The following is a 19619-nucleotide window of genomic DNA, read 5'->3' as shown; positions in this document are numbered from 1 at the left end:
GAGCTTGTATCTTATTGGTAAATTACAACTGTTATCAACTGTAGGAAAATACTAGAATATAAAAGGAACATAGTTTTTCTGCTTCATACCATATAATGCTGGGTTCTGCTTCCTGTCTTTTGGACTAAATAAACCACAGCCTCCCACACAGGATAGAAGAAAACTTTCCCAAAGGGCTGGCAACTTGATGCAATTTCACAAAGGCAGTGAACAAAAACTGCAACTCATTTATATGCTTCTTGCTCTGGTTTCTTTCACTAGTTATAAATCTTCCTGAAAACTCTGGCCAATTAGCAGCTTTTGGAAACTGAGATTTACTTCAGTGGTAACAACCCAAAAAGAGAAATTCTGACTTCCCGGGGAGCTTACAACTACTGTGCACCTCGGCCCTACTATTTATCTACCTTCACTCGTTCCTCTGGCCGCTTCACCACTTTGTCACTGAGGAATTTGGTGGGAATGAAGCCAGTAACACCGTTGTCTAGCCGTGTTTTGACACCAATGGCCTGGCCCGGACACGAACCGCTGTCAAAGTGGTTCCAGACCTAAAGAGGGCATCAGGAGAGGAGAAAGATCATTAAGATTCTAGAGAACACAAATTCAGAAAAGAGCTGTGTCATACTCTGTTTTACTATTTATACCTGACACCATGGTCTGACAACACAATGACTCAGACATTCCTCAAAATAGAATCTAATTATCAGTAGTTTTCCTTTATTTATAGTCAGTGTTTGGCACCACTGACCATCAGCTCAATCTTGTACATTAACCTAATCTGTAAATTCCTCCAGCTGTAATTAGCATTACTTCCATTTTTGTTCTGACCTAGTAATATATGATATTATCATGTCACTCTTCTTAGAACAGACAACTCCAGTGATCCAGGAGTCTTTCAGCTTTCTTATATCCTGTGATATAAGAAATATGAACAAAAAACCGAGATATCATTTCACACTAGAGACTGGCACACAGAAAAAAGAATAACCAGGGGCCGGAGAGATAGCATGGAAATAAGGCATTTGCCTTGCATGCAGAAGGAGGGTGGTTCGAATTCCAGCATCCCATATGGTCCCCCGAGCCTGCCAGGAGTGATTTCTGAGCATAGAGCTAGGAGTAACGCCTGAGCGCTGCCAGTGTGACTACCCCACCCTCACCCCCCTTAAAAAAAATGAATAACCAGTGTTGTGTGGATGAAAGGAGAAAGGGATTCTCACTAAATGATGATGGAAATGTGGATTGGGCTAGCTTTTTGGGAAAACAATATGGACATTTCTCAAAAAAGTAAAAAAAAATTTTTTCCTTCTAGAGCAGAGGAGTTTATTTGGGGAAAGAGTTAGCAAAGATAACCTGATACCAAGAAAACGGAAAATGTCCCTTTGGGGCCAGAGCTATAGCACAGCGGACAGTGGTAGGGTGTTTGCCTTGCACACAGCCAACCCAGGATGGACCCCGGTTCGATTCCCGGCATCCTATATGGTCCCCCAAGCCTGCCAGGAACGATTTCTGAGTACAGAGCCAGGAGTAATCTGAGTGCTGCCAGGTGTGACCCAAAAACCCAAACACCCCCCCAATAAAGAAAATGTCCCTTCTAGCAGAGAAGGGACCTGGCCCTGACCTCCTGAAAATGCTAAGAGAACAACCTTCTCTGGCAGCCAGGAAGGCTGGTTCTCTAGTCTTCTGCCAGGGAGCAGAAGCCATTCAGAGTACCTCTGCAGAGACAAGGTAATGCTGAGACAGGAAGGAATGGAGAGGCAGGGAGAGCTGAGACAGAGTCCCAAGCATTTGACTTTGCACATCTCTCTCTCTCTCTTTTTTTTTATTTTGGGTCACACCCGGCAGTGCTCAGGGGTTACCCTGGCTCTATGCTCAGAAATAGTTCTTGGCAGGCTCAGGGGACCATATGGGATGCTGGGATTCGAACCACCATCTTTCTGCATGCAAGGCAAACGCCGTAACTCCATGCTATCTCTCCGGCCCCTGCACATCGCAAATTCAGGACCAGTTGGTCTACAAAACAGTACAGAAAAGGAAGCATTTCCAAGCATTCCCCCAGCCTTCTCCTTGCAAGTACACCATACTCCTAAATGGACACAGCAGGGCCGAAAGGCCACACTTTGCAAAAATGAAAATCAAGAGTAATAAGCCCTGCTGCTCTTAAGGAGAGAGGGAGGAATTAATGGCTACCCAGTGCAGAAAACAACATTGGAGAAAAGGCATCTGCACTCCTACGTTCATTGCAGCATTATTCACATTAGCCAGAATCTAGAAACAACTCAAGTGTGTGAGAACAGATAAGTGGATAAAGAAACTGTGATATGTCTATACAATGGAATATTATCTAGCTGTTAAAAAATAAAAGTGGGGCCAGAGCGATGGCGTAGTGGTAAGGCGTTTGCCTTGCACGTGGCTGACCTAAGATGAACTGCGGTTCAATCCCCAGGATCCCATATAGTTCCTCAAGCCAGGAGCGATTTCTGAGTGCAGAGCCAGGAGTAACCCCTGAGCATCAACGGGTGTGGGCCCAAAGCCAAAATATATAAATAAATAAATAAATAAAACAAAATCATGACATTTGTTTATACATGATGGAGATGGAGAGTGTCAAGCTGAGTGAAATGAGACAGAAGGAGGAGAACAGACACAGAATGATCACATTCATTGTGGGATATAAAATAAAAATAGAATATGGTAATATTAATAATACCCAAAGAAATGAAAACCAGGAGGACTGGTTCATGGTAGAACAGAGAAAAGACCATTATGATAATGATGGCTAGAAATGCCCATTTTGTTTTCTGCACTCGGTACCCAATAGCTACTAATTCCTCCCTCTCCTTAAGAGAAACAAAACAGGGCTTGGAGAGATAGCACAGCGGTGTTTGCCTTGTAAGCAGCTGATCCAGGACCAAAGGTGGTTGGTTCGAATCCCAGTGTCCCATATGGTCCCCCGTGCCTGCCAGGAGCTATTTCTGAGCAGACAGCCAGGAGTAACCCCTGAGCACTGCCGGGTGTGGCCCAAAAACAAAACAAAACAAAACAAAAAAAAAAGAGAGAGAGAAACAAAACAAGAACTGGATGATGAAAGGAGATAAAGTGATATGCTTGGGGCTGGAGCGATAGCAGTGGTAGGGCATTTGCCTTGCAAGTGGCCAACACAGGACAGACCCCAGTACGATTCCCAGCATCCCCTGTAGTCCCCAAGCTGGCCAGGAGTGATTTCTGAGCACAGAGCCAGGAGTAATGCCCGAGTGATGCCAGGTATGACCAAAAAAACAAACAAACAAAAAATGTGTTATGCTTGATACTTTGCAATAATTGTATCGTAAACCACAATATTATAGCCACTATACCTCCCTTTCTCCTTAAGATCAACAGGACATATTACTGAAAGGGTAGGAGACAGCGAGAGAGAAAGAGAGGAAAAATGGGGGAGAGGGGCCTGCAAAGGGTGGAAACTGAAGACATTAGTGGTGGAAAATGTGTACTGGTGAAAGGTTGAGCATTGAAATTTATGGCAGAAACTCAATCATGAACAACTTTGTAATCATGTGTCTCACAGTGTGAAGCCTCATCCCCCACCCTTTCTCCCTAGGTAACTTGACCTTACCCGCAAGACCCCGCCCATTTCTGGGAGGGGTCTTGGAAAAGGTAGATAAAGCCTTTAACCCAGGGGATCCGGCCCTTTTGGCCTTTTGGTTTTTGGCCAGCATGAAGGTCAAAGGGAATATGGCTGAAAGGAGTTAAGATGCAGGGCTAGCTAAAAATGGCTGTGCTTGAAAAGTTATGATATAGGCCACACACATGTGGTGAACAGGGCATGAATAAAGTTGATGCTTCCTGATGCCTGTCTCTGGATGAGTCTGATTCCGCCGTTCACCTAAACCTGGGACCCACCAGCTGAATGGGGGTTGCGGAGCCACGTGGCCTGGGATGGCAGAGAAAAATCTCACCATCCATCCATCCATCTCCATCCATCCACCTCCATCCAGATCAATCTTTAATTATTTAACACAACAACAGTGATTCAATTAAATTTAAAAAAGAAAAAGAACAAAAATAAATCAAAATTGTATCAGATCGGAAAATTTCTCCTTTATAATATACTTAGTAACATTTGAAATGCAGAAAAATATTTCAGAGTAGCATTAATGTCTGCCAGAAAGGCTACAGCAAATTAAAAGGAAGCTTACAGGGGGATCAGAAGGAGTGCAGTGGGTAATGCTTTTGCATGTGACTGAATTGCGTTCAATTCCCGGTATCCCATATGGTCTCCTGAGCACTGCCAGGAGTATTTCCTGAGTGCAGAGCCAGGAACTACCCCAGAGTCTGCCAGAGGTGGCCCAAAAACCAACCAACCAACTAATCAAGTTTGATTACTTTTTTTTTTTTAAGTCACACCTGGTTATATTCAGGATTACTCTTAGTGTTGCTCATAGGACCATTTCGGGGGCTGGAGATGGAATCTGGGTTGGCCACATGCAAGGAAAGTGTCCTGCTTGCTCTTATTATTTCACTGCTCCCCAAACTTCAAGTTTTGCAGGTATGCATTCAGCCATACATCCTGAGAGCTTACTCATGGCACTGCACTCAGAAATTACTTCACACGGTGCTCAGAAGACCATATTGGCTTGTCTGTGTACAAGGCAAGCACCTTACCCATTGTATTACTTCTCTGGTCCCTTTTGATTTTTTTGGACCATATCCAGCAATAATCAGAGCTTACTCCTGGTGGGGCAGGGCTAGGGGATATGGTGTGCCAGGGATCAAACCAGAGTGGGCTATACATAAAACCCTTAACCCCTTTACTTTCTGTCCCCCATGGAACATCTCCTCCCCCCTTTTGGGTCACACTCGGTGGTACTCAGGGATCACCCCTAGTGGAGCTCAGGAAGGCCACATGAATGTGCCTAAATCCCTGTTCTTTCTGGCTCTTTGGTGCTGTTTCTTTTTAAGCCATGCCTGGAGATGCTTAGGGGTTACTTGTGGCTCTGTGCACAGGAATCACTCACTCGTGGCAATGCTCAGGAGACCATATGGGATGCTGGGGACTGAACCAAGGTTGGCTGTGTGCAAAGCAAATGGTCTACCCACTGTACATTTTCTTTCCTTTTCTTTCCTATGTTGGGCCACACCCAGTGGCACTCAGGGATTGCTTCTGGCTTTGCACTCAAGAGGTATTCCTGGCAGGATTGGGTGGATCATATGGGATGCCGGGGATTGATAACAGGAATCAAACCCAGTCAGCTGTGTGGAAGGCAAATGCCCTACCCACTGATGTGCTTTTCTACCGGCTCTTCTCTTCTCTCTTTGTATAAGGGCATGATCTAAAATAACCCCATTTCCCAAGCTTTCTAGGGAACTGAAATAAATCAAAAATACTCATTGAACAGTATAATATTACAGCACTTACCTCACTTAGTTCAGGGAAATTGTCCTGTTGACAGAAGGGGCACTGCCATAGCCCTGTCTCATCATTACGAATTGCCTGGTCATAGCTCTCACCTTGTGGGCGCCTGTGGGCAATGCCAGTGACATTGCAGATGATGAGTTTTCCTAGAGGAAGAGAAGAGCACAGGGAAGACAAGAGAAAGATTTCTTTAGCAACATCTGTTTTATCCTGGTCCCAAATTACAGTGAAGTGCAATTTGGGCTAGGATATGGTTCAAGCAGTAGAATAATCTGTAAGTGTAGTAAGACTTTCAGTTTGGGGGCCGGACAGATAACACAATGGTAGGGCTTTTGCCTTGTATGCGGCTGACCTGGTTCAATTCCCGGCATCCCATATGGTCCCCCAGCCTGCCAGGGGCAATTTCTGAGTGCAGAACCAGGAGTAACTCCTGAGTGCCTCTGGGTGTAGCCCAGAAATCAATAAATTAAAAAAAAAGAAAAAAAAAAAAGACTTTCAGTTTGATTCTCTATATTGTGTAGTACCCAAGGGGATTCCTGGTAGAGGAAACACTGGTACAGAGAATAATTTCATCTTGAACTACTACCTGGTAGTACTCCGGAGTTACTCCTGGCTTCGCATCCAGAAATTACTTCTAGCAGGCTTGGGGAACCATATAGGATGTGGAGGATCAAACCTGGGTTGGCTGCGTGCACGGCAAACACTCTACCCATGGTGCTATTGCTCTCATCTCTGACCTAAACTTTAAAACTCAGTTTTCATTTCTAATCCAGGACTGAGAGCTTTGTTCTGTTTTTCGGTTGCACCTGGCAGTGTTCTCAAGGGTTTAGTGTTTGTGAGGATTCTCAAAGCAGTGCTCAGTGGACTTGAGTTGCTGGAGATAAAAACCAAGTACTTGGGGACAGGAGAGATAGCATGGAGGTAGGGCGTTTGCCTTGCAAGCAGAAGGATGGGGGTTCGAATCCTGGCATCCCGTATGGTCCCCCGAACCTGCCAGGAGTGATTTCTGAGTGTAGAATAACCCCTGAGTGCTGCCGGGCGTTACAAAAAACAAACAAACAAAAACCAAGGACTTGTACGTGCAAAGCATGTACTCTTTCCCACAAAGCTATCTCTCCCACTTTACAAAAACCAAAACATAATTCCTTTGGCACTTCCCACAACTGTGCAAATCTGCTTTATTCTTTTTTTTTTTCTTTGTGGTTTTTGGGTCACACCCGGCAGTGCTCAGGGGTTATTCCTGGCTCCAGGCTCAGAAATTGCTCCTGGCAGGCACCGGGGACCATATGGGGCACCGGGATTCGAACCGATGACCTCCTGCATGAAAGGCAAACGCCTTACCTCCATGCTATCTCTCCGGCCCCCTTTTTTACTTTTTTTTTTTTTTTTTAAATCTGCTTTATTCTATGCAATGAATGCATCCTCAACTCCTATATATCCTCTTCCAGCAAAAGTCAAAATTAGAACTTACCAATGTAGAAGGTTTCTGGTGTTTCTTTGGTTAACATATTGAAGACTTCTTCTGTGTTGGGAGAACGGTAGGCTGTCCGGAGGTCCTTATACCGACAGCTCAGCTCCGCTCGGATGTCATACAGTGTGATATGCTTATCACCATAGCCCTGTAGAAGAAATTCATCAAAGAGAGATTTGCAACTGTTCCTTAATTCAATGAAAGGAATAGGTCAGTTCCTGATAGTGCCTCTTCTTTTCCTTAAACATTTTTTTTTTTTTTGGCCACACCCGTTTGATGCTCAGGGGTTACTCCTGGCTAAGCGCTCAGAAATTGCCCCTGGCTTGGGGGGATCATATGGGACGCCGGGGGATCGAACCATGGTCCTTCTTGGCTAGCGCTTGCAAGGCAGACACCTTACCTCTAGCGCCACCTCGCTGACCCCCTTTAAACATTTATTTACTAAAAGAGATCTTAAAATTATTTCTTAGCCATAGCACAACATTCTGTAAAGAAAATGCTCCAAGGAAATCTAATGTATAACACACAGTGCAAAGCTGCACTGTTATAAAGAAAAAGTATTTACCTCCTGCTGCCTATAATGATTCTAGCAATCTTTTATGAATCTTCTGTGGCTTACCCAGCAGTCTAAAAATTTTCTTGTGATACCCAGTATAGTACAAAGAGGAGAGAAGAAATTGCTACTGGTGTTTCTCTGACTTATCATGCTGCTGTTAAGTTTTCTGGACCAAGTCATCCAAACTGTTACATACCTGCCTTTCCAATTCTTCTGCAAAAGCATCAAGGTCCAGGTCCTTAAGTCTTTCTGGGTTTTCTAAGATCTCTTCCAGGGCTCCGGCAGGGTTGGCATCCTCTGCTGATTCATCGTATTCCAGAGCATCCACTGCCATTTTCCTGGCCCACTCATAGGTCTCGGGATGAACTCGTGAACCATCAAGGACCTCAATGTATGAGTCCGTACTGAAAGAAAGGTAGAAAAGGAGCAGGATATAGATTGAGAAGCTTCTATTAACAACCCAATGGGAAACTAGTTAAATAAATTAGAATATCTCCACACAATGGGATAGTATACAACCATTAAAAACGATGAGGTAGAGCTATGTGTGCTGACATGGAAAGATGGTCATGATATATTGATAGTGAAAAATGTACTGCAAAACACTATGAAGTTTATGAACCCATTTTTATAGTCAATGGGTAGTTAGTCAATGCATAGCAAAAATAAAATTTAGAAAAGTTGTACTATACAGCAAATTGTTATAGTAGTTAATCTCTGGGGGGTGGGATTATGGGGGACTTCCACTTTCTGCATAATTTCTAGATGTTAAATTTTATACCAGGAACTTATACAAGTCTCATTTAATTATTATATTAAAAATAAACAGGGGGGGAAAAAAGACCTTTGGAAATTTGCTGCCAACTATTTTCCCCCATAAAGCCTTCCCAGGCTAGTCTTGCCCGTGCACTCACATGGACCTATGTTATTCGTGGAGTGTTACAGCAAAGCTGGGTGGAAAATGGAGTTTTAGAACTTGAAGCCTATTTCCCCACTGATTTCCATTACTGAATGAGGAGCTATGTGCCCGTGGAAAAGATCCTCCAAAGACTGAGTTGGTAACTTCTGGAGAGGAAGAGGTCAATAGTAAAGTCCAAAGTCCAAATGAATAGAACTTTCTCTCAGTAACATCATCTCAAAACATATTAAATCTCTTTTTCCTTCACTATTTCCACATAACCCCACTCCTTTTCCACTGTTCCCACTATTCCCCCCCATATATGGCCACAACAAACTACAGTAACAACAAATTTGTACTTATGGAAGCATTGTGTTTTCTGTCTTAAAGTACAGACTAAATTGTTCCTTTGAATGTTTCTCTTACAAAAAAAGCTTCACATAATCGAACCGATCTTTTCCATAGGTCAGAAGCTCTTTTTCATAGGTCAGACTGGATAAAAGTTCCTCACCTTCATTTAAAAACATTTCCTAATTTAAATAGTTTGTGGTCCTTTGACAGACCTAATCCCGAGAATTCCCCCCAAATGAAGCCTAAGCAAATTCCTCCAGGCCCACCCACGTAGAGGGCATCACCTGTCTCCCAAGGAGGCTGTGTCAATCTTGAGGAAACCAGCACAGTTCATGAAGACTTTGGGACCCATGTGGCACATGGTGACCAGTTGGGTTCGGCTCTCAAGCCTGGTGTTGTTCTGCTTCAGGATCTGAAGAAGAAGCTGGGAATTAGCCAGAGCAGAATCAAGTCCTACATTCCAGCCAGCTTTGTGGTTTCTGGGATATCTTTTATTATGAAAACTCAGTCCCCACATTCCAGTATTTAACTGTGTACTATGTGTACTATGTATGGCTTAAAAGTAAATAATGGTGCCAGAGCGACAGTACAGCAGGTAAAGTATAGCCTTGCATGTGGCTGACCTGGGTTCAATCCCTGGCACTGCATATAGTCCCGAGTATTGCCAGACTAGCAAGAGGAGTGATCCCTGAGCTCAGAGCCAGGAGTAAGTCCTGAGTTGGAGTGATTGTCTCTTCTTCCCCCCAAACAGTAAAATATACATTCAAGTCCCTATTATGCAATTAAGAAAAACAATACTGTCCCCTTCTGATTGAAATCATTTTTCTTCTTACTGGAAAAACAATGAAAATTGGGGCCAGAGTGATAGTATAGCAGGTAGGCATTTGCCTTGCATGCAGCTGACTTGGGTTTAATCTCCAGCATCCCAGATGGTCCCCCAAGCTTGTTAGAAGTGATTCCTGAGCACAGAGACAGGAGTAACCAGTATGCCACCTGGTATGGCCTCCCACAAACAAACAAAACAAAGAACAAAAACCCCACTGTTCTGAGGTTTCTCCCCCAATTTTCTTCCATTTGTTTATTACTTATTTTTTGGGCCTCCCAACCAGATACTCAGGAAGCTATGGGAAATTCATAGTCAATCAGGCCCATATCACCAAGCTAGGGCCCATGGGTGCTAGACTGCTTGGTACCAATGTGATAGAACATAAAAGGGGCCACCTCAGCCAGGCCTGAGTGCTAGGAGTGCTAGGGGAGTGGAGTGGGAGGATTGAATGATGTTGGGTTCAATGCAAGGCATGCAGTCTTAACTCATATATATTCTCTCTCCAGCCCCTCCTTCACTTGCTTTAAATAATGGCTTATGACTATCTTTTCCATAAACTACCAGATTAAAGAAAACCCAGCTATTCCCACTAGGGTCTTAAGTTGGACTATCAATAACTGGATCACTCACGATAAATCATTTTTTTTTTTTTTTAGTTTTGGGCCACACCCAGTAGCACTCAGATGTTATTCCTGGCTTTGTGCTCAGATATCACTCCTAGCAGGCTAGGGGGATCCTATGGGATGCTGCGAATGGAATCCTAGGTCTATTCCGGGTCGGCCATGTGCAAAGCAAATGTCTAACCACAGTGCTATCTCTGTGGCCCTGGTATAAATCATTTTAGTTCTCTGATCTTAGCCTTTCTGTCAAATCATACTGGTACAGTATAAGGGTTCACTGAAGGGCAGGAGCAATAGCACAACGGTAAGGCATTTTCCTTGCATGCGGCTGACCCAGAATGGTGGTTCAAATTCCGGTGTCCCATCTGGTCCCCCAAGCCAGGAGTGAATTCTGAGCGCGTAGCCAGGAAAAAACCCTGTGAGTGTTAACGGGCCCAAAACAAACAAACAAACACACAAACGAACAAAAGGTGAAATGGGACCTTTGCCTCTTCTTTTTTGTTTTTGGGCCATACCTTGTGTTGCTGGGGGTGGGGGTGACTCCTGGCGGGCTCCAGGGAAGATATAGGAATGCCCGGGATCAAACCCAGGTCCACCACGTGCAAGGCAAACACTCTAGCTCCTGTGCTATCACTCTGGTCCTTTTGATTTTGTTGTTGTTGTTTATTTGGAAGCTTTGTTTCTTAATTTTCCTTTTGTTTCGGGTTACCAAGTGAAAAGGATCAGGGGCCATTCCTGGTGTTTCTCAGATGCTTGGCCACCAAGCTAATGAAGTGCTGATTGTGTCCTACAGTGCCAGGGATTGCTTGGGTCATTCCAGCAGGGATTCAGTGATGTTGAAGTACTAGGGTTTAATACCAGGTGTTGGGCCTTAACACTGGGTGATTTCCCTGAACCCCTTTTCTTTTCTTGGAGAAGGAAGGGTGTCCACACTGTGGTGAATGGGGACTAAACTCAAGGTTTCCCCCTGCATGAAAATCAGGTATTACAACCCTCTGACTGATCTGTTTTCCCCACCCTTTTCTTATATTCTGCAACCTACCTTTAGAAGATGAGTCCCTTTCCGAGGTCCCAGACCACAGACATACTGGATTAAGGCCTGGCTATAAGGGTGAGCAATGGCACGGTTGACATCGACCCCAACCTCATTAACTCGGTTGATAAATTCACAGTATAAGGCATTGAGCAGCTCCTCTTTCACCACATGCTCCTGTTGACAGAGAGGCAGGGATAAGGTACCATTCTGTGCCATGCTGCCCACTGAAGGCCTGCTTCCTATCAAAACCTACTCACCTGCAAGGGGTGCAATTTGAGACATAGTATATCTTCATCAGAGCTGCACACCTGGGCAAACTCAATTAGAGGGTCCTGGATGCGCCGGGCTAGTGAGACAGCCTGTCGTAGCACTGGAGGGTAATCTCGAAACTCTGCCTAGAGTCAAATGAGGGTCAATAGGGCTATAAAGCTGCCTCAACTCCATTATCAAAAGGAAATCCAACCCTTCTAGCTTTCAGTTATTTTGTTTCCCCTGGGACTCCTTTCCTGGGACCACAATAAAATCTAAAAATCTGAGTATGACAGGCAAAATGAAGAATATGGCCAGGGGTAAATGAAGAGAGAAAGTCTATACTCATATCCTTTTCTTCTGGTAAATTACCTAGGATTTATCGTTCATTACCTCTGATTTCTTGCTGTTCATATAAAGAATGGCCAGTTCATTGTCTACCAATTCTACTCCAATTGAGGACAGCTGTTGACCCTGGTCCAGTTCATGCACAATGCGCTTCACATCTTCAATCAGCATCTGAGCATCCCTGAATGGTTAAGAAGTATTGGTCAGGGCTTTTCTGGAAAGCATAGTTTGCCAGGGTAATAAGGTACCAAGGTATTCTGTTATTGGAAAATGCCAGAGTCAACAAAAATGATTGATTATTTTCTTGTAGCTACCTGTTTTCTCCTGCTATGGTCACCACATGAGGCTTTTTGTTCAGAAGAAATTTCTTCAGTGTTTCAATGTCTTGAGCCTGAAATGAAGGGAAAGTGGATCTGAATAGCTATGCTGGTAAGGAGTTTCATTTCTTTCTCCCTAAGTTGCTAAAGATCTAACAAGACCAGAGAACAGTAAAAGTTAGGTAAGTTTTTAGAGGATGCCAGATCTAAGAGATATCTAGCTAGTGAGACAGATTTTATTGAACATCATGGTTGGCCATGTGCAAGGCAAATGTAACTGCTGTATGTCATTTGACAGATATAAAGGATGCACAAAAAAAATGTCTTATCTTTAGGGGGCCTGAGTGGTGGCGCAGAACGTTAGGTGTCCTAGCCTAGGACAGACAGCAGTTCAATCCCCCGGCATCCCATTTGGTGCTCCAAGCCAGGAGTAACTCCTGAGCATCACTGGGTGTGGCCCAAAAACAAACAAACAAACAAACAGAAAAGGGCCGGGCAGATAGCATGGAGGTAGGGCGGTTGCCTTGCATGCAGGTCGGTGGTTTGAATCCCAGCATCCCATTATGGTCCCCTGAGCCTGCCAGGAGCGATTTTGAGCATAGAACCAGGAGTAATCCCTGAGCACTGCAGGGTGTGACCCAAAAACAAACTAACAAAAAAAGAAAAAAAAAAAAAGAAAAATGTCTATCCTTTTTTTGTTTGTTTTTTCGGCCACACCCATTTGATGCTCAGGGGTTACTCCTGGCTAAGCGCTCAGAAATTGCCCCTGGCTTGGGGGGACCATATGGGACGCTTACAAGGCAGACACCTTACCTCTAGTGCCACCTCACCAGCCCCAAAATGTCTATCTTTATTGGGAGTCTAAATCAGTCTTACTATAATCACTGGTCCTGGATTTTTTGTTTTGGGGCCACACACAAAGATGTTCAGGGGTTCCTTTGGGCTCTGTATTCAGAAATTACTCTTGGTAGTGCTTGAGAGACCATATGGGACATTGGGGATTGAACCTGGGTAGGATGTATGCCAACCAAACGCCTTACTTACTGTACTATTGCTCTGGCCCTATTATTGTTTTTTTAACTAGGGAAAAACATAAGTACAGCCTCCTGATACCACAAACTATGCAGGCAAGTTTCTCACATTTGGAAAACTGCAGTATCAGCATATTTGCTACTGTAGTTGGGCATGTTAGGTGATCCCAGGGACTGAACTTATGGTATCACCTACCTTATGCTTGCAAGATAGGTGCTTTGCCACTAAGCTATCTATCCCTGCATCTGCTACCATTTTTTAATTTTTATACTTTGGCCTTTTATTTTTAACTTTGGTCTTTTTAAACATAAATCACTATTGCCTATTCAAGACCATGTTCTTCCTTGAACACATATCTAGCTAGCTTTCTTATCTCTATGTATCTTTATTTGCTTTTCTACTCTTCCACTCTGAAGAAGCAAGTGTTCTCTCTTGAATACATACTTTCTTTCTCTCCCCTCATATCTTCCTAATTTTCAATAAAACCTATCTTGTCTCACTGCCTCCCTAAAACTCCCCCAAATAAAATTAAAATAAAATAAAAAATATAAAAAAAGAAAAGAAAAAAAGAAACATAAACTGCTGTGTAAGTCAGGACAATTAGCATCTCTATTAGAAACATATTCCTTTTTCTTTTTTTTTTTTATGTGGTTTCAGGGACTATCTTTTTTGTTGTTGTTTAAAATAGTTGTTTGTAAGTTTTTGGAATGGGCTCTTTTAACAAAATTGAAAGATCCTATTTAAAAAAACAAAAGCATATATGAGATGAATTTAAATTCCTCTTTCTTTGGAAAGAGACATTGAAAGGCTAAACAGAGACAAGGTTGGCTTTATGCCTCAGTGGCTTTCAGCTCTTGGAACAGGCTGACCCAAATGCTGGTAACAACAGAGACAGAAAGGGCAGTTCCCAGAAACTAGGAACTGGTTTTAGGCCAGAAGTCAATTCTGCATCAAAACTTGAGTGCCACCTACTGCCCAAGGAAGTGAGATTTACCCCAGGATATAAGAGATCAGTGATTAGGTTATTAAGGAAAATGATGATCTTTCACAGAAGTTACTTAGACACTAGTTGCTTTATTTTCTATATTTTGGGTCTATACCCAGCAGTACTGGGGGGTTGCTCTTAGCTATGTGTGAGAGATTATGTATAGCAGGGATTGAATCCAGGCCTTCTGCATGCCAAGCATGTGCTCCAGTCCTTTCAGCTATCTCTCTAACTCAAATTCTAACTTGTTGAACTGGATATGAACCCATATGGTATTTGTTTGTTTGTTTGTTTTGCTTGTTTGTTTCTGGGCCATCTTTTTTTTTTTTTTTTTTGGTCGCACCCAGCAGCGCTCAGGGGTTACTCCTGGCTCTATGCTCAGAAATAGCTTCTGGCAGGCTTGGGGGACCATATGGGATGCTAGGATTCAAACCACCGTCCTTCTGCATGCAAGGCAAACACACCACCTTCATGCTATCTCTTCAGCTCTGTTTCTGGGCCATTTTGGTGTGCTTAGGAGTTACTCCTGGCTCTGCACTCCAAAATCACTCTTTGCAGGCTCTGGTGACCATATGGGATGCCAGGGATTAAACCCGGGTTGGCTGTGTTCAATACAAACGCCCTATACACTATACAATCGTTTCAACTCCCTTATATGGCATTCTTAATTGAATATAAAAGTATTTTTTTAATAATTTTGATTTGTTACAAGTAAATATTTGTAAGCCTATTTAAATTTTTTTTTTTTTTTTTTTTTGCTTTTTTGGGCCACACCTGTGATGCTCAGGTGTTACTCCTGGCTATGCACTCAGAAATCACTCCTGGCTTGGGGAACCATATGGGATGCCAAGGTTGGTCCTGGACCGGCCATGAAAGGCAAACACTCTACTGCTGTGCTATCACTCTGGCCCTCTGGCCCACTATTTTAAAATTTTAAACTAAGAAAGATTTTGTGGGTTTGAGCCACATCTGATAATATTCAGGAGTGAGTTACTATGCTCAGGAATCACTACTGATGGCCTTCTGGGAACATATAGAATGGCAGGATTGAATGTGCGTCAGTTGTGTGCAAGGTAAATGCCCTACCCATTGTTCTATCACTCTAGCCCCTTATATGCCTATTTTATATTGTGATTATGTAGGCCAAAAAGAGTGTGAGTGGAAGAAATTTAAGAAGCCCAGACTTATACCACAAAGTCCCCACCCTTAATCTCGTAGTGCTCAGTTCTTATTCCTGGCTCTATACTTAGGGAACACTTATGGCAGGGCTTGGGGACCTTATGGGTATGAGGGGGTAAAACTGGAATTGACTGCAAAGCAAGCACCCTTCCCTTCTTCATTGACTCTCTAATCCAGCCATAAAATCTTAACCCTTAGGGCCGGCGAGATAGCATCGAGGTAAAGTGTTGCCTTGCATGCAGAAGAATGGTGGTTCGAATCCCAGCATTCCATATGGTCCCCCGAGCCTGCCAGGAGTGATTTCCGAGCGTAGAGCCAGGAGTGACCCCTGAGGGCTGCCGGGTGTAACCCCAAAACCAAAAAAAAAAAAAAACCAAAAACCTTAACCCTTCTGAAGCTGAAGAGATAGTACATTGGTTAAGGTGCTTGATTGGTACATGGTAGATTCAAATTTGATTCATATCATCTCTAGAGCACTAGGAGTAATTCCTGAATGCAGTTCAATAAATAACCCATCATTGCAGAGTATAGCCAAACCCAAAAACAAACAGAACCACCCCTCCCCCAAACAAACCTCCACAAAGCAAAAACAAAGAAACAAAAATCTCATCCATCCTGATTTCTAACATGTACTTAGTATAAACAATTGATAACTCCTGCCCAGCCCACTTGCCTTCTTTTCCCGTTCTTCCTCTCTCCATGCAGTTCGACGTTTGGTAAAATGTGGCAGGCGGAGGAAGTCTGTCACTTCTCCTTCACCATTTACCAGGGCGCAGAACACAGGGTGATCTCTTTCAGTTGAACCAAACAAGAACAGTTTAGTCATCAGCAATAAGAGGTAAAAATTAGGATATCAGATTAGAAAGACAAGTAATGATGATGCTAGGCAGGATCAAAAAATTACCTGGCAGAGGAGAAAGCAATGCCTAGGACTCGGATGCCCTTCCCTTGATTCTCATCCATAAAGTCATCGTCTTCCTCCACTTGTTGATCCGGTCGGTAGGGAGCTACTCTCAACCAATAGTAGAGCTTTCGACTACAAGCCTGGGGAGGAAAAATGTAGATGCGATAGCCAAGAGTGCTAAGAATAATGACATAGGCATATTAAACACAAATGCTATATTACATATAAGTGTTAGTTCACAGCAGGTTTACAACCTAAAGGCATTAACCTGCTTTTGGAAAGAAACATACACAAAAGAAAAGCAATAGTTAGATAATGTGGGACCAGAGTGATAATACCAATAGGCAGATAGGGTACTTGTCTTGCACATGGTCATCCTGGGTTCAAACCCTAGCATCCCATGTGGTTCACTGAGACCTGCTTGGAACAATCCCTGAGAAAACGCCCCCAAAAGATAATGTTTGGATGGGATGAGAGGGGTTCCTAAAGTAGGGGCGTGGAGTTTTTCCCTTTGGTGTTTGGATCACACGCAGAAATGCTCAGGAGTTACTCCTGGCTCTACACTACTTGGGAATTTATCAGGAGGTTCTCTGGGAATCATATGGTTTTATTTATATATATATATTTTTTTTCCTTTCTTTTTCTTTTTTTGGGTCACACCTGGCAGCGCTCAGGGGTTACTCCTGGCTCTACACTCAGAAATCAATCCTGATAGACTCAGGGGACCATATGGGATACTAGGATTTGATCCACTGTCCTTCTGCATGCAAGGCAAAAGCTCTACACCTTCATGCTATCTCTCCAACCCCTGTAATTTTATTTTTCATAGTCACCAAAGAATGAACCTAAACCTTCGCTTCGCTCTGAAAGTCGTGTCCCGGTGCTTGAGGATAGAACTGGTGGATTGCAAACCGCCGGCACCGAAGACATGACACCGAGGGGCATGGAGCCCTTACCTTCTGCTTCTAGATATTAGGGGCATCAGGACTGCACCCTCAATGCCCGCCAAGAAAAGGAGGGTCTTGGGGCCGGAGAGATAGCATGGAGGTAGAGTGTTTGCCTTTCATGCAGAGGGACTGGCATCCCATATGGTTCCCTGAGCATGCCAGGAGTGAATTTCTGAGAGTAGAGCCAGGAGTAACCCCTCAGCACTGCCGGGTGTGACCCAAAAACAAACAAACAAACAAAAAAAAAAACAAGAAAAGAAAGGAAAAGGAGGGTCTCAGTGAATCATATGGGATGCCAAGGATAGAACCCAGGTCAGCCAAATTGCAAGGCTGTATTATCTCTCCAGCCCCTAATAGATGTGGCTGCTTTTGAATTCCCTCTCAGATTATATTCTACCTGCCTACAGTATTTTTTCCACTAATTATGGGACTACTATTAAGAGGTTCCTGTCTTGCTCGTTTGGTGGTGCTCAGGCATTACTTCTGGCCCTGACGTGCACTCAGAAATCATTCCTGGGGAATTCAGGGAACCAAATGCTAGGGATCAAACGTGAGTCAGCGGCATGCAAAGCATGTGCCCAATCCACTATTGCACTATTACTCTAGTCCCCTCATATTCACTTTTGGTGAACTCAGAGAACTACAATTATAAGATATTCTTATTTATTTATTTATTTATTTATTTTTTGGTTTTATTTTGGGCCACACCCGGCGGTGCTCAGAGGTTACTCCTGGCTCTCTGCTCAGAAGTAGGTCCTGGCAGACACGGGGGACCATATGGGACACCGGGATTCGAACCAACCACCTTAGGTCTTGGATCGGCTGCTTGCAAGGCAAACGCCGCTGTGCTATTTCTCTGGGCCCTTTTCTTATTTTCATTTCTGACTGGTTTGTTATTTTTTAATAATTTCAGAGGAAAGATCATGTGTTAATATTCACTTATGTTAATGTTATATTATGTTATGTTATGTTAATGTTAATGTGCTCACCTTTATGACATACTCTTTGGCTTCAGCCAGCAGCTTATTCTTGAGTTCTTTGGCCATCTGCACGTAAAGAAATTGCTGCAATGCTCGCTCGATGGCCATGGTGCGCTGCCGGTTCCACTCTTGCACTTGGTGGCTGAACTCATCTCTGTAGTAAAACTGTTTGATCTCTTCAAAATATGTCTGGTCATTGCCATAGCTGAGGAGAGACAGTACTGCTATATCAGAGATGGAGAAAAAATTATACCCAAACATTCATTAAAAAAAAAAAAAAGGGGCCGGGCGGTGGCGCTAAAGGTAAGGTGCCTCCTTGCCTGCGCTAGCCTCGGACGGACCGCGGTTCGATCCCCAGGCGTCCCATATGGTCCCCCAAGCCAGGAGCAACTTCTGAGCACATAGCCAGGAGTAACCCCTGAGCGTTACCGGGTGTGGCCCCCCCCAAAAAAAAGTGAAAAAAAAAAAAAAAAAAAAGAGGGACAGGCATGACTTGCTTGATTATGAAATTATGGCTTGTATTCCTGAGGGATCATTTGTCCAAAATATGAGACTCTTTACTGAGTCCCCATGAGCCCCACAGAAAGCCCTCAACTCAGAGCTTTGCTTACCCTTCTATCCCCTTCATATCTATGCTGATATCAATGGTGAGCAGTCCTTCATCTTCAGCCAGGCAAATCTTAAGAAACTGGTCATCTCTTAGTTCCTTAACAGGCTTATTTTTTAAGTACTTGAAGGAATAAGCAAAATGGGCCTCATCCACGTCCTGTACATATCAAGAAGTAAGTGTTAGTTTTCAGATAAGTTGGGATTGATAGTGGGGAAAAAAGATTGTTTCTTGGCTTTAAGGCAGCAGTGCAGTTCAGTGTGAGTATAAGAAACTCAAGAGAGCTGTAGCAAACCCTTCATCAACTCACCTTTCTACCTTTCTTGGTGGGAATTATATTTAGTTTGGCTCTCTCCTGGAAAGTTTGCCTTAGTACCTGCCGAACAAGGGGCTCTCGGGCAATCTGCAGGGCTACCATATAGCGGGCACCTTCTAGCACAGCTTCTGGCGTAGGAAACTGGCTGTAGGAAAAATAAGAAAGCTGCAGGATAGTAGTAACTTTGCTCATAGGTCTCTTCTCTTATCAGTCACTTGCAAGCCTACCTGCACACATAATCCTTGGCCAACTCCAAGGGTTCTGCAGGAAACTGCTCTGTCTCATGTCGCTGGTAGCTATCCCGGAGGTTTTCCCCAAATTGCTCTGGAGTAAGCCCAAACTTTTTGGCTAGACCATCTAAAGCAAATATGAGAATAAAATGTAAGGCGGGGTTGATAAATCTCATATTTCTCAAAGTCTAGAGCACTAATTCAGGGTACTAATTTTTTTTTAAATTCTGTGGTACCATGTATTTAATATGTAAGGCAAATGCTCTAGCACTGAACTAAACTCCTATCCTCAGTGCACAAGACTTTAAGAAATCAAAAAGGGGGGCCGGAGAGATAGCATAATGGTAAGGCGTCTTCCTT

General features: G+C 43.5%; 1 protein-coding gene and 1 non-coding gene across 3 annotated transcripts in view; both read right to left on the bottom strand.

Annotated features, from left to right (window-relative positions):
• Nucleotides 1-19619, bottom strand: part of SUPT6H (SPT6 homolog, histone chaperone and transcription elongation factor) — a 56065-nt gene that overhangs the window by 8745 nt on the left and 27701 nt on the right. For both annotated transcript variants that reach the window (XM_049771187.1, XM_049771178.1), the window contains exons 14-28: nucleotides 19257-19386; nucleotides 19024-19174; nucleotides 18718-18872; nucleotides 18116-18311; nucleotides 16180-16319; nucleotides 15949-16066; nucleotides 12077-12153; nucleotides 11808-11943; nucleotides 11423-11560; nucleotides 11172-11339; nucleotides 8968-9095; nucleotides 7631-7838; nucleotides 6879-7026; nucleotides 5411-5553; nucleotides 405-545 (exon numbers count right to left, since the gene is read on the bottom strand). In XM_049771187.1, coding sequence (XP_049627144.1) covers nucleotides 405-545; nucleotides 5411-5553; nucleotides 6879-7026; nucleotides 7631-7838; nucleotides 8968-9095; nucleotides 11172-11339; nucleotides 11423-11560; nucleotides 11808-11943; nucleotides 12077-12153; nucleotides 15949-16066; nucleotides 16180-16319; nucleotides 18116-18311; nucleotides 18718-18872; nucleotides 19024-19174; nucleotides 19257-19386 — 2177 coding nt within the window. The remainder of the gene's footprint in view (nucleotides 1-404; nucleotides 546-5410; nucleotides 5554-6878; nucleotides 7027-7630; nucleotides 7839-8967; nucleotides 9096-11171; nucleotides 11340-11422; nucleotides 11561-11807; nucleotides 11944-12076; nucleotides 12154-15948; nucleotides 16067-16179; nucleotides 16320-18115; nucleotides 18312-18717; nucleotides 18873-19023; nucleotides 19175-19256; nucleotides 19387-19619) is intronic.
• On the bottom strand, nucleotides 17050-17198 carry LOC126030464 (small nucleolar RNA SNORA57). Its single transcript, XR_007503122.1, has one exon. It is a non-coding gene; the product is annotated as a small nucleolar RNA SNORA57 (small nucleolar RNA).

This window comes from Suncus etruscus, chromosome 1 (genome assembly GCF_024139225.1).
Source record: "Suncus etruscus isolate mSunEtr1 chromosome 1, mSunEtr1.pri.cur, whole genome shotgun sequence".
NCBI lineage: Eukaryota > Metazoa > Chordata > Mammalia > Eulipotyphla > Soricidae > Suncus > Suncus etruscus.
This window is presented reverse-complemented; position numbering and strand designations above follow the sequence as displayed.